Source organism: Poecilia latipinna, unplaced genomic scaffold (genome assembly GCF_001443285.1).
Source record: "Poecilia latipinna isolate Pla-1442-1.1 unplaced genomic scaffold, P_latipinna-1.0 Scaffold228, whole genome shotgun sequence".
NCBI classification, from domain to species: domain Eukaryota; kingdom Metazoa; phylum Chordata; class Actinopteri; order Cyprinodontiformes; family Poeciliidae; genus Poecilia; species Poecilia latipinna.
The window spans coordinates 29,425-42,023 of record NW_015112844.1 but is presented as its reverse complement, the minus strand read 5'-3'; the positions used below and the strand labels follow the sequence as shown (position 1 = coordinate 42,023).

The window sequence follows — 12,599 nt, the reverse complement described above, 5'->3', positions numbered from 1 at the left end:
TGAATGTGGGTGTATATGTCCAAGGCAGAGATGTACAGCTGCCCCGTTGTCCACTTCCACACAAACTCATCTCAGCTGTTGAAAATCATCACCCGGTGTCATCGGAAAGACACTCTGGCACACAGGCGTGCTCTTACAAAAGGGCCACATATGGACAGGTCCAGCTCATTCAACCTTCTACACAAATGTTGGTAATAAATCCTCTGTCACAGAGTGAGCAAGTGTGTGGCTATTTAATTTCTCAAACAACCTACTTATTGTCCGCACAGACCACCAGAATATTGGAAATAAGGAAATATAAGGAAACAAATTAAATTAGAAATTAAACTTTATACACCACAAATCAAGACATGTTTCTTTTCTTCTGATGAATTATTTTCTTTGGTTTCAAGAGAAACATCAGGTCTGATCAACTTTGATTAGCTAAAAAAGATAACAGAAGTCAATTTGTTGCTTTAATTGCTTTTCAGTTTTGCAGTCTTGCAAAATCCTTCACTGTATTTTTTTCCACACTTTGTGTCACATTTCAACCACAAACTGTATTTTGTAGGGATTTTTGTGATAGACCAACACAAAGTATTCCACAGCTGTAAGTGGAAAAAATGACACATGGTTTTCAGTTTGTATATCAACACAAATCTGACAAGTGTGGTGTGCCTTTGTATGCAGGCTTCCCTTTGTCAATTTAAAACAGACACCTTTCACTGAAATCATAGTTTCAAATATTTCTAGGTTTGTCTTTAAAAGCTGTGAACATCTAGAAACTAAAACCTATCTTCTTCACAAGAAAGGGCAATCTTAGTCAGATTGGTAGTTCTCAAATCTTCATAAATTCACTGCTGTTGATAGGTCTGGACTTTGACTAGGCCATTCTAACAAACAAATATGCATCGTCCTACTGAAAAGTGAGCCTTCAGCCCAGTGTAAAGTCTGTTGCATCCTAAAAGATTTTCAGATAATATGCAGTTGCAAAAAAGTTAAATCTGAAAAAAAAAAATCCATCACGCGCATATTTTCTGATGTCTTCTATATCGTCTAGCAAACTGAAAACAGAACTTTTTATGGGTTTGGAGTGATTTTTATCCTCTCATTCTTTCTTGGCATCTAATTTACCATGTGTCTCTTATTGATGCTCTTCCTCTTAGTTTAGGTGAAATTCTGACGACTGGTTGAGTTCTCTGTAAGATTTTAAAGACTGCGTTTACTCCTTAGTTTAACTCTGAAAGCAGTTGTTTGGAATAGATTCTGTTTAGGGGTGTCAAAGAAAAAGGAGCTGCATGCCACACCTTTCAGGTTTTATTTGTGAAGATTGCTAAAAAGCATTTAGTATTCTCTACAAATAAATCATTTTCTCAATACACCACTGAGAGCATAATAATAAAAAAAATACCTCAGATTCTCTGCATATTTGCAACTATTCTAAAGTTGTTTTTATTGAATATAAATAGACTGAATTATTTTTTCTGTAACTCAGTTGAAAAAATGTTTGGTTTGATATTTTATGTATTTTTAAAGATTCTGATATTATTTAATTTATTCTATTTGCATATCCATATTATTTTGCTATTATGAAAAAAATCAACAGACCTTTAATAAGTACAGTTAATCACCATAAAACATATCCATGTCTCTTTTTGAAAGGAAAAGTTAAATAATTAGCACTGTTAACAATAAACACTGCAATAAAGATGTTCAGAAAATAAAAATATTAGTGTTTATTGTTTTTCCTTCCACCTTGTTAACATACCAGGAATTGCCAAGGCCAAGAAATGGCTGCACTTTTTTATTGCACTTGAGATTTGTTAATGACCCCCCCAAAGCTGCCTCACTATTTATCAGTAGTTCATCTTGTGAAATGGGCAAAATCTGGAAAAACTGCATCCTTGGCGAGGCTGACAGGTGCTACATTCCTACTACCGACATAGCTGACACCCTCCTGTTGGGCCACTGAAGTTATGCACACACAATTAAAATTACATGTTCGAATCCAGATGTAAAGTCAAAGAAAATCAAAAATGAAGGAGCTGAAGTCTTAAGAACTGATCTGGGGAATGCAGGATTGTCTCTGTCAGAGAACGGAGCCGTTAGAGGAGCGACCTGGGTGGCAAAAGGTGAAGAGAATGAGATACCAAAGGGAGACTGAGCAGAATCACAAATTTGGCATGTCACATGGTCAAACAGTGAAGATTTACGACTGATCGGGTTCCTCATCAGCAGCATGGTGTTGTGGCTCCAGAATGCCAGGTATGGGAGTGAGATCAGACTCTGACTATAGTTTGTACACCCCTTCTGGCAGCATACAGCCGGTGTGACTAGTTGAAAATGACAGTGTCACCTGTGGGAGAAGGGCGAAATCTTTTATTTTTTTTTTTTTCTACATCTTCAAGATTGCAGGTAAGCTAGCATTTATGAATGCAAAACAGTGAGCATTCGTGTAAGTTGTTCTGAATAATATGAAAACCAAGACATAAAAAAAAATCTGAATTACCAATGGAAGTGCGAAGTGTAAAAAAAAAAGTACATATCTTTTAAAATTTGCCTCATTTTATCCCCTTCTTCACTCTCAGGATCTATGATTTACTCAGCGGTGACATCATGGAGACCGCAGCTATTTTTATTGGACGGTAAAGGGCCAGCTCCTTTCCGTGCACCGCCACCTGCCCAATCCACACCAGTCAACAAGACCCTGGAGAGAAGGGGGAAAAAAATCATGCACCCAAAAAATGATTGAGAGTTGAAAGGCTGAAAATGATATAGGCATGCCATGCTACTGTCTGAAGCATGTCTAACAAGTCAGATGTCTTTTCACAGCTACTGGTCTGCCATCCCAATTTGTCACACTGATGCACTGAGTGCAGTCAGTTGTGTATCCTATAATGTTGATGCCATTGTGTTTTATCACTGATCTAATATGTTTTATCTTTGCTTATGCTCTGCTTTTGGTAATTACTTGCTGAGTTTTGCATATAAATTAAGATTTTAGCTATAATACCTGGTTTTAAAAAACCAGTTTGATATACGTGTGTGTGTTTGGGTTGTGGTGGGTTGCCTGCATGGGGTTATTCCTGTCCTTGAGTCATTTGATCAGAAGTTGGTCACAGGCCACCCATAATGAATCAAGGGTATCACTGTTTAAACCTATTGCATTAAGGGAAAGAATAACTGTAGATAATAATGAGTCAAAATGGGAAAAATAAGCATAGAGACAACATTAAACAGCTGTTTATAAAAGCAAGAATGGCAATAACTAGGAATAATTGCCTGATGGAAAATGAAGAGGGCTATGCAGATCAGTGTGCTTGGGTATTTTGGTATTTTTGATTGGTAAGTTTGTGAGGGATGATTCAATAACTGAAACGATTTTAATGAATTCAACATATCCCTTTATGTTCTTCTGACTTGCCTTTTTGTGATGGACTAGTAACCTGTTCTCCTCCAATGCCAAAAGAAAGCGTGGTTTTCTCAGTGTCCTCCATGCCCCCATGTCTCTCCACATATGGTCAGAACATGTGCAGGAGCATATTTTTTCACTTAGTGCTGAGTCAAAAGAAAAAACTAAAACAAACAGAGCTAATCCTGAATCATCATTAATAAGAAGCACAAATAGAAACTAATTTTAACTTTGCTTTTACTCAGAAAAGTGTCTCTGCGTCCATCTAGTGGCCGAGGAATGCCATTACAGCAAAGGCCCTTGATTTATGTCGCACATTAGTACCAGTTAGGGTAATAATCAACTTCACTGTAAGCAAGGTTCATCTTTCGGACAGATCCTGAATCCCTTAAAGTTACTTAAAAAGCTTTCACAACTTTCTGGTTCTGGTGAGCTTCAGATTCAGCTGAGATAATCACTCAATATGGACCTTCTCTGTTGAAACTGTGGGTAACAAATAAGTTCAAAATGTTGTTACTGTCTATACTCAACAACGTTTTATGTATTTCACTCCCAAAAACATATAAAATCTGGAGGAAAGGGGCATTGTCTTATATTTACAAAATAACAGATGACAATTAAAACATTGTTTTTTGACCTTATGAAAACTTTTTACTGAAAAGCATGTGTTGTCTTGTGAAAGTATTGATAGTATTGTCTGTAAATAAATATTTACAAAGCTTTTTTTCCATTTCCATTCTTAAATATCTATATTTAAATTATCGGTATTGTGAACAAAGTGGAACCGAATGAAAATTCCTTGTTTGCGCGCTCAAACTTAAAACCCCTACTGAGAATCTGCAGTAAGACTTGAAACTTTATGTTGATGCTTTCTGTCCCATCTGACTTAGTTTGAGTTATTTTGCAAAAGAAGGATGGGCAAAATTTGTATCTCTTGACATGTAAAGCTAGAAATGATATACTCAAAAGGACTCACAGCTGTAAATGCACCATAATATGATTCTACCAAGAACCAGGAGGGCTGAATACAAATGCAGGTCGCACTTTCAGATTTTTATTTGCATAAAATAGAAAATTATATATGATTTTCCTTCTAATTTGTAACTATGCACTCAATCACCTCAAATCCTGATAAAATGCACTTTAGGTTGGTGTGGCAATGAGACAAAGTTAGAAAATATAAATACTTTGCAAATCGCTATACATGTTTAAAGTGTCTTGGATAAATATTTAAATAAAAAGTTAAGCTTTGAGTTCTGTAACATCTACAGTTCTTTTCAGAAGTGGGTAATAACAGCTACATTTAGTATCACTAACATGGGTAAAATATCTGGATACTCTATCAACTGTGACCTACTTCACTGAATGAAGAGTAAACACATTTTAACTAAAAAAGCACCAGAAAGACTCACACATCTATAGCTTATGTTAAAGTGAGACTTCTTTTTCATGCACAGAATTTTTAAAGCTTGCTGTGCCTTTAGAGGTTATTTATTTATATTATAATTTTCATTTCAATTTTTAAAATACTAGAAGTTACACAAAACTAAATGCTTTGTCTATCTGATATCATAAGATATTCTGATAAGTTACTCAGTACTTAAGTTAAAAGTAGCCTTTATATGGAATATTTTTTTAACTCTTGAGTAATTCCTTAGGTGGAAACTTTTCATTTTTATATTAGTAAAACTATGTTGAAGTTACGGAGGATGATTAGAGCCACACAGAAAAAAAAAGAATTCTGGCTATAACTTCAGAATTCAGATTTTTTTCCAAAAATTCCAGAAGTGAGAATTGTGAAATTAAAGTGACTTTAATCTTAAGGTTCTGACTTTTCTAAACAAAAAAAAAGAAAAGAAAAAAGAAAACAAACAGAAAGTCCCTAATTTTTTGAAGTAGTGCTACTCCTTCTTGAGTACAATTTAGGGTATTCTACCCACCTCTAATGGACCATTCGTATCTTGTTCCTCCCAGTCACTAGGGGGCGCGTGTTCACTGTGAATAAATGTCATTCTGAGTTGACGAGGGCCGCCCAGCCATGTTGAGGAGTCTGTCAAGCAAACTGCAGCCCGCCATTGTGTAGAAACCAGGCTCTGTAGAGAGATAAGAGTGCTTGCCTGAAACTCCTTCATAGCCGGACAAATTGTACACCCCGCCGCTGTTAATTAGGAGAGAATACAGTTACACAGGCCGTGGGGGGGGAAAGACATGTCAGCCAGCAGCCTTCTTGAACAGGTAAAAAGAGGTATTTTCTGAACGTTTGCGAGGGCCAAATTTGTCAGCATCGCGACGGCTAGCGCAGGTAGCTTAGCTTCGAGGCAGCGGCTGTGGCTCAGTAGTGCAGTAGGCCTGACCACCTGCAAAACAAACTGACTGCTGAAAATACATCTCTTCATCTATTTTTTCCCCTTCCTCTCTTCTCATAAATCAAACCTTCATGAATCACCTGGACCCAATCCAGAGACCGAAAGGCCAAGCTAATAAAGGTAAGAGCTACTCACTGACTGGGGTTGTGAATACGGATCTCCTTACGTGCCGTGCGCTCTGAAAATCCTGCGTTCACGAGTGCTGTTAGCTTGTTACTGTTGAAAGGCCCCTCTGTGTCTATCACAAACTAGTTTTACGCATATTTTAAGTTTAAATATAAAAAACGCAACGTTGTTTTATCTAAAACCAGTTCTGGAGCGTTTACGGTACAAGTTTTAAAAGGGTCCCCACAGGTAGCGTTGACTTGCTAATGTTAATAGCAAAATGATTCACGTCGGCATCGTTTTCCTGGTTAGACTGGACGCTTTTCTGGGCAAAGAACTGAACAAAGACAACGTTTTACCACTCAGTCTTCCTCTACAGCACACACTAAACGGCATTTTAGCTGCGTTTAATCTACAGGTGCCTTTCTCTATGGCTAATGTCAGCCAAGCCCGTCAAGTTGAAAGGACTCGTCGCTTGGTAGCGTGCTAATGTTAGCATGTTGCTATGTTAACCCGAAACGACACGTCTCTACACATGCTTTACCACCACTTTACCGCTAACGCTATAAGTCTACATTTAAATAAATTTTAACCTGTCTCTATGATTTCACTTGCAGTTATCAATCTTTACTATGATACTTGGTGATTAGCGGGATCCCAGAAGAAATTTCAGCAAAATTTGCTATCAACATTTTCAGAAGAGTTGAATGTCAAAAGGAATTAATTTAAAACCAACTTTAAATGGCACAAACGTATATGAAAGTTTAAAATGTTAAAATCCAAAATCCTCAAGCAATTATGTCCTCCCAAAACAAGTTGCAACCCAAAATGTAATATCATCACAAAATGTGTGTAATTTATTATTTTTTATATAGTTATGAAATATGTTTTAATCATTCCATCAGCCTAAAGACAATTAATTCTCAAGGCATTAATCTATTGAACAAAAATTAGAAATAATTTTAAAAAATCAACCGTTGTTACTTTTAATTGATGTGCTGAATTTGAGATTGTTTATGAAAAATTGTCATCCATCTGTCAAACAAAATGTTCACAAGTCCTGGATGTCCTTATTCTGTCTAACCTATAAATTGTAAAATATTTAGACATTTTGAAAGGAAAATTTACTTTCAAAGTCACAATAGACTTGGCATTTATCACATTAGGAGGATTCTGCTTCTGATTTTAAGATTTTGCATTAGATGTACTTTAAATCATAGTTTTGACGCAACATTGTGATTATAAAACATGACTTGGATGGTTGTAATATTTGGCTGGATACTGTATATTATATGTCATTCATTTACACCGTCTGTAATTATATAATATTGGACCAGTTAAATTTACTGTCAAAGTTCCCAGGCCTCAAACAGGATCTACATGTTTAGTGACAGATAATCTAAAGCCACACTTTCTTTGAATCAAAAGTCTTCCATTATCTCCCTAACAGGAAGTACGTCAATAAGGAATAGCATTCTGAATTTATATTATTCTGAATGTAAATTCAAATCCAGTGACCGTTACAGGAATATCAGCACAGATTCACTAATGGTAACATAGCCAATAGCCAGCAGTTAATAACTAACATTTCTTGTCTGTTAGATTTCTTTATTGTAGTCTTACTCACATTTCTGTCTTTCATGGGTTTTTATATCATTTTGATCTGTTATCTGTAACAAAGTCCACCTCTTCAGTACATCAGAACATCTTTTAACTTGCTCAGGCTGCTACCTCATCATCTGATAAGTTTAATCTTATCATATAACAGGCGATGATGGAGATATAAACTGAAACTGTAACATTTCTATATCAGATTCACAAACCTGTTTGTCTTTTTTTCTGTTCAGTGCAAAACGGAGCTGTGACCCAAAAGGATACTTTGAATGACGATGAGTTTGAGCCTTACCTGAATACTCAGGCCAGACAGGTGAGCATTTGACTGAGGTTTGAGAAGATGATGAATCATGTTGACCACCATGACCGCATTTTCCTCATGCATTAATAAAAAACATACCTTTATTCTTTGTTGACAATGGTGGAAGTGGAGTTTGCAAATTAAATAAAAAATTATCACAAAAAACTACCTACTTACCTTCAATGGGTTCAAATTTATAAAAATAATTTTGCATGTAAAATAATTTGAAACTTGATTTACAAAGACTTAACTTGTTTCCAGTCTATTTCTGTTATCTGGGGAATCACTGATTAATTTTTATTAATTAAAAAAAAAAAGTCATCCTACGCCTTTTAATATGCATAGTGGCATTTATTTTGCTTTTCTAACAGGACACTGATGGATTTTATATCTGAAAACTTCTAACAAGTATTTGGTTGTAGTTTTACCTGTAAGGAAACACCATGGAGTAGAGAGAGGTTCGTTTGCAACCTCTCTACTAAGAAGTTACAAATGAGTGAGAGATGCTGAAGGTCTATTTGTGTTTAAATATTCCAGGAGATGTTTTCATTATAATCCTGTTTAGTTGCCCTTTTGGTAAAGCTTTTAGACTAGACTGATATTTTGGGTTCAGAAGTTTTATCCAGTGTTGTTTTTTTTAGGGGTCTGAATCTGACTTGTTTCTGGTGTAAAAGTTGTATCCATCCTTCAATCTGTTGTTGGCATAATTTGCTACTGTTTATCCATCCTCTTAAGTCAGAGTGTTTTTTTTTTTTTTACGTTTACCGAGTCCAGTCAGTGTGAAAGTATCTCCAAATGAATTCATAGAGAACTTTTGTATTTATACTGTAAAAATTGGCTGAAAAGTATGCTGGAATCTGGAAAAATATGGAATTTTGGCATGATAAATGTGGGGGAATAATATGGAGTGTTATTTGAAACACTGTTAATGCCGTGTCTGTTTCTGTTGTAGAGCAATGCCTATACGGCCATGTCGGACTCGTACATGCCCAGCTACTACAGTCCTTCCATTGGCTTTTCCTACTCCCTGAATGAGGCAGCGTGGTCCACTGGTGGGGACCCTCCTATGCCTTACCTGGCCTCCTATGGACAGCTGAGCAATGGCGAACCCCACTACCTCCCAGATGCAATGTTCGGCCAGCCTGGTCCCCTGGGGAGCAACCCGTTCCTGGGCCAGCATGGCTTCAACTTTTTCCCCAGCGGCATCGACTTCTCCGCATGGGGCAACAGCAGCTCTCAGGGACAGTCGGGGACACCGCAGAGCTCTGGCTACAGCAGCAGCTATGCCTACGCCCCCAGCTCGCTTGGGGGTGCCATGATTGATGGACAGTCTCCATTTGCACCTGCTGCCAATGAACCCCTCAACAAGGCACCTGGCATGAACAGCCTGGACCAGGGCATGGCGGGTCTTAAAATCGGTGGTGCTGCCCCTGGTGGGAATGGAGAAATGGCTCCGAAGGTGGTTGGCTCTGGGCTGCCTGGTGGGGGGCCCTTGGGCCCTGTATCTTCTGTTGGACCTCCCAGCATGCCCCCCGTCTCCATTGCCCCAGCCAAGCCGGCCTCCTGGGCCGACATCGCCAGCAAACCCGCCAAGCCTCAACCCAAGCTTAAAACCAAGGGTGGCATGGTAGGTTCCAATTTGCCTCCTCCGCCCATTAAACACAACATGGACATTGGCACTTGGGACAACAAGGGCACCATGCCCAAAGCTGCCACCCCTCAGCAGGTGCCCTCTATTCCCAGCAACGGGCAGCCACCCAATCAGGCTTCTCCGCAGCCTGGAGCCACAGCTGCAGGGAACCCACAGATGCCTCTGAGCAATGGACAGCTGGTTCCACCTGTCTCCCAGCTGGGGCAGCATCATCTTCCACCTACTGGACAGCCAGGTATGGCTCAGATACCCCAACCCCTCTCCCAGGGTCCACCACCGCCAAACCACCAACAGCAGCAGCCTTCTCAACCGACTCGCTGGGTCCCTCCGCGTAACCGGGCCAATGGGTTTGGAGACGCCGGCGGAAGCGGGTCAGGCCAGTCGCCTCCCTCCTCTTCCAGCATCGGTGTGGTTCCCGGAGTCCCGTCCGAGCCTCATCCTGTTTTAGAAAAGCTGCGGATGGTTAACAACTACAACCCCAAGGACTTCGACTGGAACCTCAAGCAGGGCCGCGTGTTCATCATCAAGAGCTACTCCGAGGACGACATCCACCGCTCCATCAAGTACAACATTTGGTGCAGCACGGAGCACGGCAACAAGCGGCTCGACGCCGCCTACCGCTCGTTGGCGGGCAAAGGGCCGCTTTATCTTCTGTTCAGCGTCAACGGTAGCGGGCACTTCTGTGGTGTAGCGGAGATGCGCTCACCGGTGGACTACAACACGTCTGCTGGCGTGTGGTCGCAGGACAAGTGGAAGGGCCGCTTCGACGTGCGCTGGATCTTTGTTAAAGACGTTCCCAACAGTCAGCTGAGGCACATTCGGCTAGAGAACAACGAAAACAAACCGGTGACCAACTCTCGGGACACACAGGAGGTACCGCTGGACAAGGCCAGGCAGGTGTTAAAGATCATCGCTGGATATAAACACACCACTTCCATCTTCGATGACTTCTCTCACTATGAGAAGCGTCAGGAGGAGGAAGAGTGTGTGAAAAAGGTAAAACACCATTCCTAAAATGATTGAAACGTGTAATAAAACAATTGTTCAACTCTGAATGTCTTTATATATTGCATTTTTCTGTCACATTACACAGAATGAAAAGGTTTAGTACAAGTTTGATTTTTATTCAAAGTTTAACTATTTTCTCTGTAATGACCTGTTTATCCCTTCTCTGTTTATCGTTGAGCTGCACAATATAAAAAACCCAGTGTTGTAGGTAAATGTAATGATGTATCAGAAGAAATCCACTTTTTCTTTTTACTCATGACCTCTGACCTTTGACGGATTACCATGATCTGTCAATTGTGGGAATCTACTACAGTGAAACTTGTATCAAGCCTTATCGGCATTCAAAGTGTACATTGATGACACTTGGTGTATATTAGCCTTCAATTACTGCTTTCCAGTGTTGATATGCAAACACATGACGATACAGCAAAGTATTGTGCAGTTCTTAAATATTTTAGTCATAAGTCAAATTATAAACTGGAAATACCCTGAATATGTGTGAATGACTTTTTTTTTTTCAGCTTAGCTGCCATGTTGGTGGTGGTTTTTGGTTTTGTATGCAGAAACTACAGCTGGACAAAATATCATCGTAACATGAGTGTGTGCAATATTCACATTACAAAGGACTGTTTGGAGAGCAATAATTGTTGGTTAATCTATTCCAAGTGTTTTGAACGTCCATTTTACATGCTAATGTAATAATTAGTTGGAGTCTCATGGCAGCAGATCCTCACACTGGACACAAATGACCTTGGCTAAGATGCTGAAGGCCACAGAGTGATGGAAGAAGAAAATAGGCATGCATCGCACCTCTCCAGATATTTTAATATACCAATGTGTGCAGAGGCTACTTGCCATACCACACAATAGGGTGTGTGTATTTCGTAATATTTTTACACATTTTCTGGTATAGTCCAGAAGCTTAGCTCCTTTCTTTTTGTTGTAACCTTTAACCTTTGGCTTTACAATGAACCAGATTAGACCATGAAACGGTGAAACACTATCTTTATTTTGTAATTATTGCACTTCATCATTTACATAGTGAATTTAAAGCATGAGGAATAAAATTATCAAGCAGCAGATTTTGGATTCTTTCACAGGTTGGGGTATTTGATTAAAATAATATTTATTCATTTCTTCCATGTGTTTGCACACAGAACAGTTTTACAGTTAAACTGTACATGTATGAGTTTGGAAACATACTTTTAGTTTTACAGTCCATTTCTTTGCTGTGTAGTTTTACATTTCTTGAATGTCATTTTGAACATTTAAATAAATGCTTAGAAATAGTTTATTTTCATAAATTTCTGGAAATATTAACTTCTCCTTATATTGGATTACTGCTCTAATTGTACTCTGTCTCTGAAGCACAACCTTAATTCTTTTTATGGTATCAAAGTTGTTTTTAATCTAAAATGTGTGGTTATAATTGAAGTCTATAGGTGGAAACCACATTCTTTATGTTGTGCTCAGTTTCCTGTGCTGTGTCTGACAGGTGGAGGTCCAAGGCAGTGAGCCATATCCCAGCAACCCAAGCAACAGGAGTCATTACAGGCTTCAGGTAACTTTGCTTGAGCTCAGGAGTAATTTGATGCACATGCATTGTTGATTTATGCCATGGTATGTTGACTTTTTAATAAAAACGTGTTTGCTTTTTTATTCTACCTGCATCGTCGGTTATTTGATACAGTGATATCCACTCTTCACAGTATGCAATCTCTATCTGCTTGTTTAATGCACCACACGTCCCCTTCTGTTATAATCCATTGGAAATGGAAGAAAAAAATGTTTTATTGTATTTTATTTTGTACTTATTATTGTTTTTAATTGTTGCTTCTTTTTTTTTTTTTTTTTCCAGGAGCGCCAAGGACGAGTCAAGTAACAGTTGGTGCTTTGGTCAAAGGACTGCAATGCCCCTTCCTAAAACCCTGTCCGCTCCAGTACATTATTACATTCAGATCTCTAAGAAATTCTAATAGGGGTGAAGATTTAACAAAGGACAAGAGGAAAAAAAAACTAAATGAAGACTTTGATTTCTTTTGACTTTAAAGACTTACTTCGAACTTGTAGTAAAAAGGAAACGATTATTCATAGGACTACAACTAAATGCATAGCATCCTTAGCTGAAATCCTTTTTTTTTTTTTTTGCCCTACCCCATTCCA

The 12,599-nt window shown here is 38.6% G+C and overlaps 1 protein-coding gene and 2 long non-coding RNA genes across 3 annotated transcripts; 2 read left to right on the top strand and 1 right to left on the bottom strand.

Annotated features, from left to right (window-relative positions):
• The first annotated feature begins 1,585 nt into the window (after nt 1-1,585).
• On the top strand, nt 1,586-2,927 carry LOC106947193 (uncharacterized). The gene is made up of 2 exons (XR_001424939.1): nt 1,586-2,394; nt 2,568-2,927. It is a non-coding gene; the product is annotated as an uncharacterized LOC106947193 (long non-coding RNA).
• On the bottom strand, nt 1,696-5,409 carry LOC106947191 (uncharacterized). The gene is made up of 2 exons (XR_001424937.1): nt 5,332-5,409; nt 1,696-2,686 (listed from the first exon to the last, which is right to left on the bottom strand). It is a non-coding gene; the product is annotated as an uncharacterized LOC106947191 (long non-coding RNA).
• A 23-nt stretch (nt 5,410-5,432) lies between these two features.
• On the top strand, nt 5,433-12,452 carry ythdf2 (YTH N6-methyladenosine RNA binding protein F2). The gene is made up of 6 exons (XM_015032013.1): nt 5,433-5,626; nt 5,853-5,877; nt 7,710-7,789; nt 8,730-10,424; nt 11,932-11,997; nt 12,295-12,452. The coding sequence occupies exons 1-6, from the start codon at nt 5,600-5,602 to the stop codon at nt 12,316-12,318; spliced, it is 1,917 nt and encodes a 638-aa protein (XP_014887499.1). The 5' UTR covers nt 5,433-5,599; the 3' UTR covers nt 12,319-12,452.
• The last annotated feature ends 147 nt before the right edge of the window (nt 12,453-12,599 follow it).

What these genes read in the sequence shown, in the direction of transcription:
- ythdf2 (XM_015032013.1), top strand. Translation starts at nt 5,600, where the DNA reads ATGTCAGCCAGCAGCCTTCTTGAACAG. An exon ending in CCAGCAGCCTTCTTGAACAG is followed by an intron (nt 5,627 to 5,852) that starts GTAAAAAGAGGT and finishes GACCCAATCCAG; the next exon opens with AGACCGAAAGGCCAAGCTAA. An exon ending in GGAGTCATTACAGGCTTCAG is followed by an intron (nt 11,998 to 12,294) that starts GTAACTTTGCTT and finishes TTTTTTTTCCAG; the next exon opens with GAGCGCCAAGGACGAGTCAA.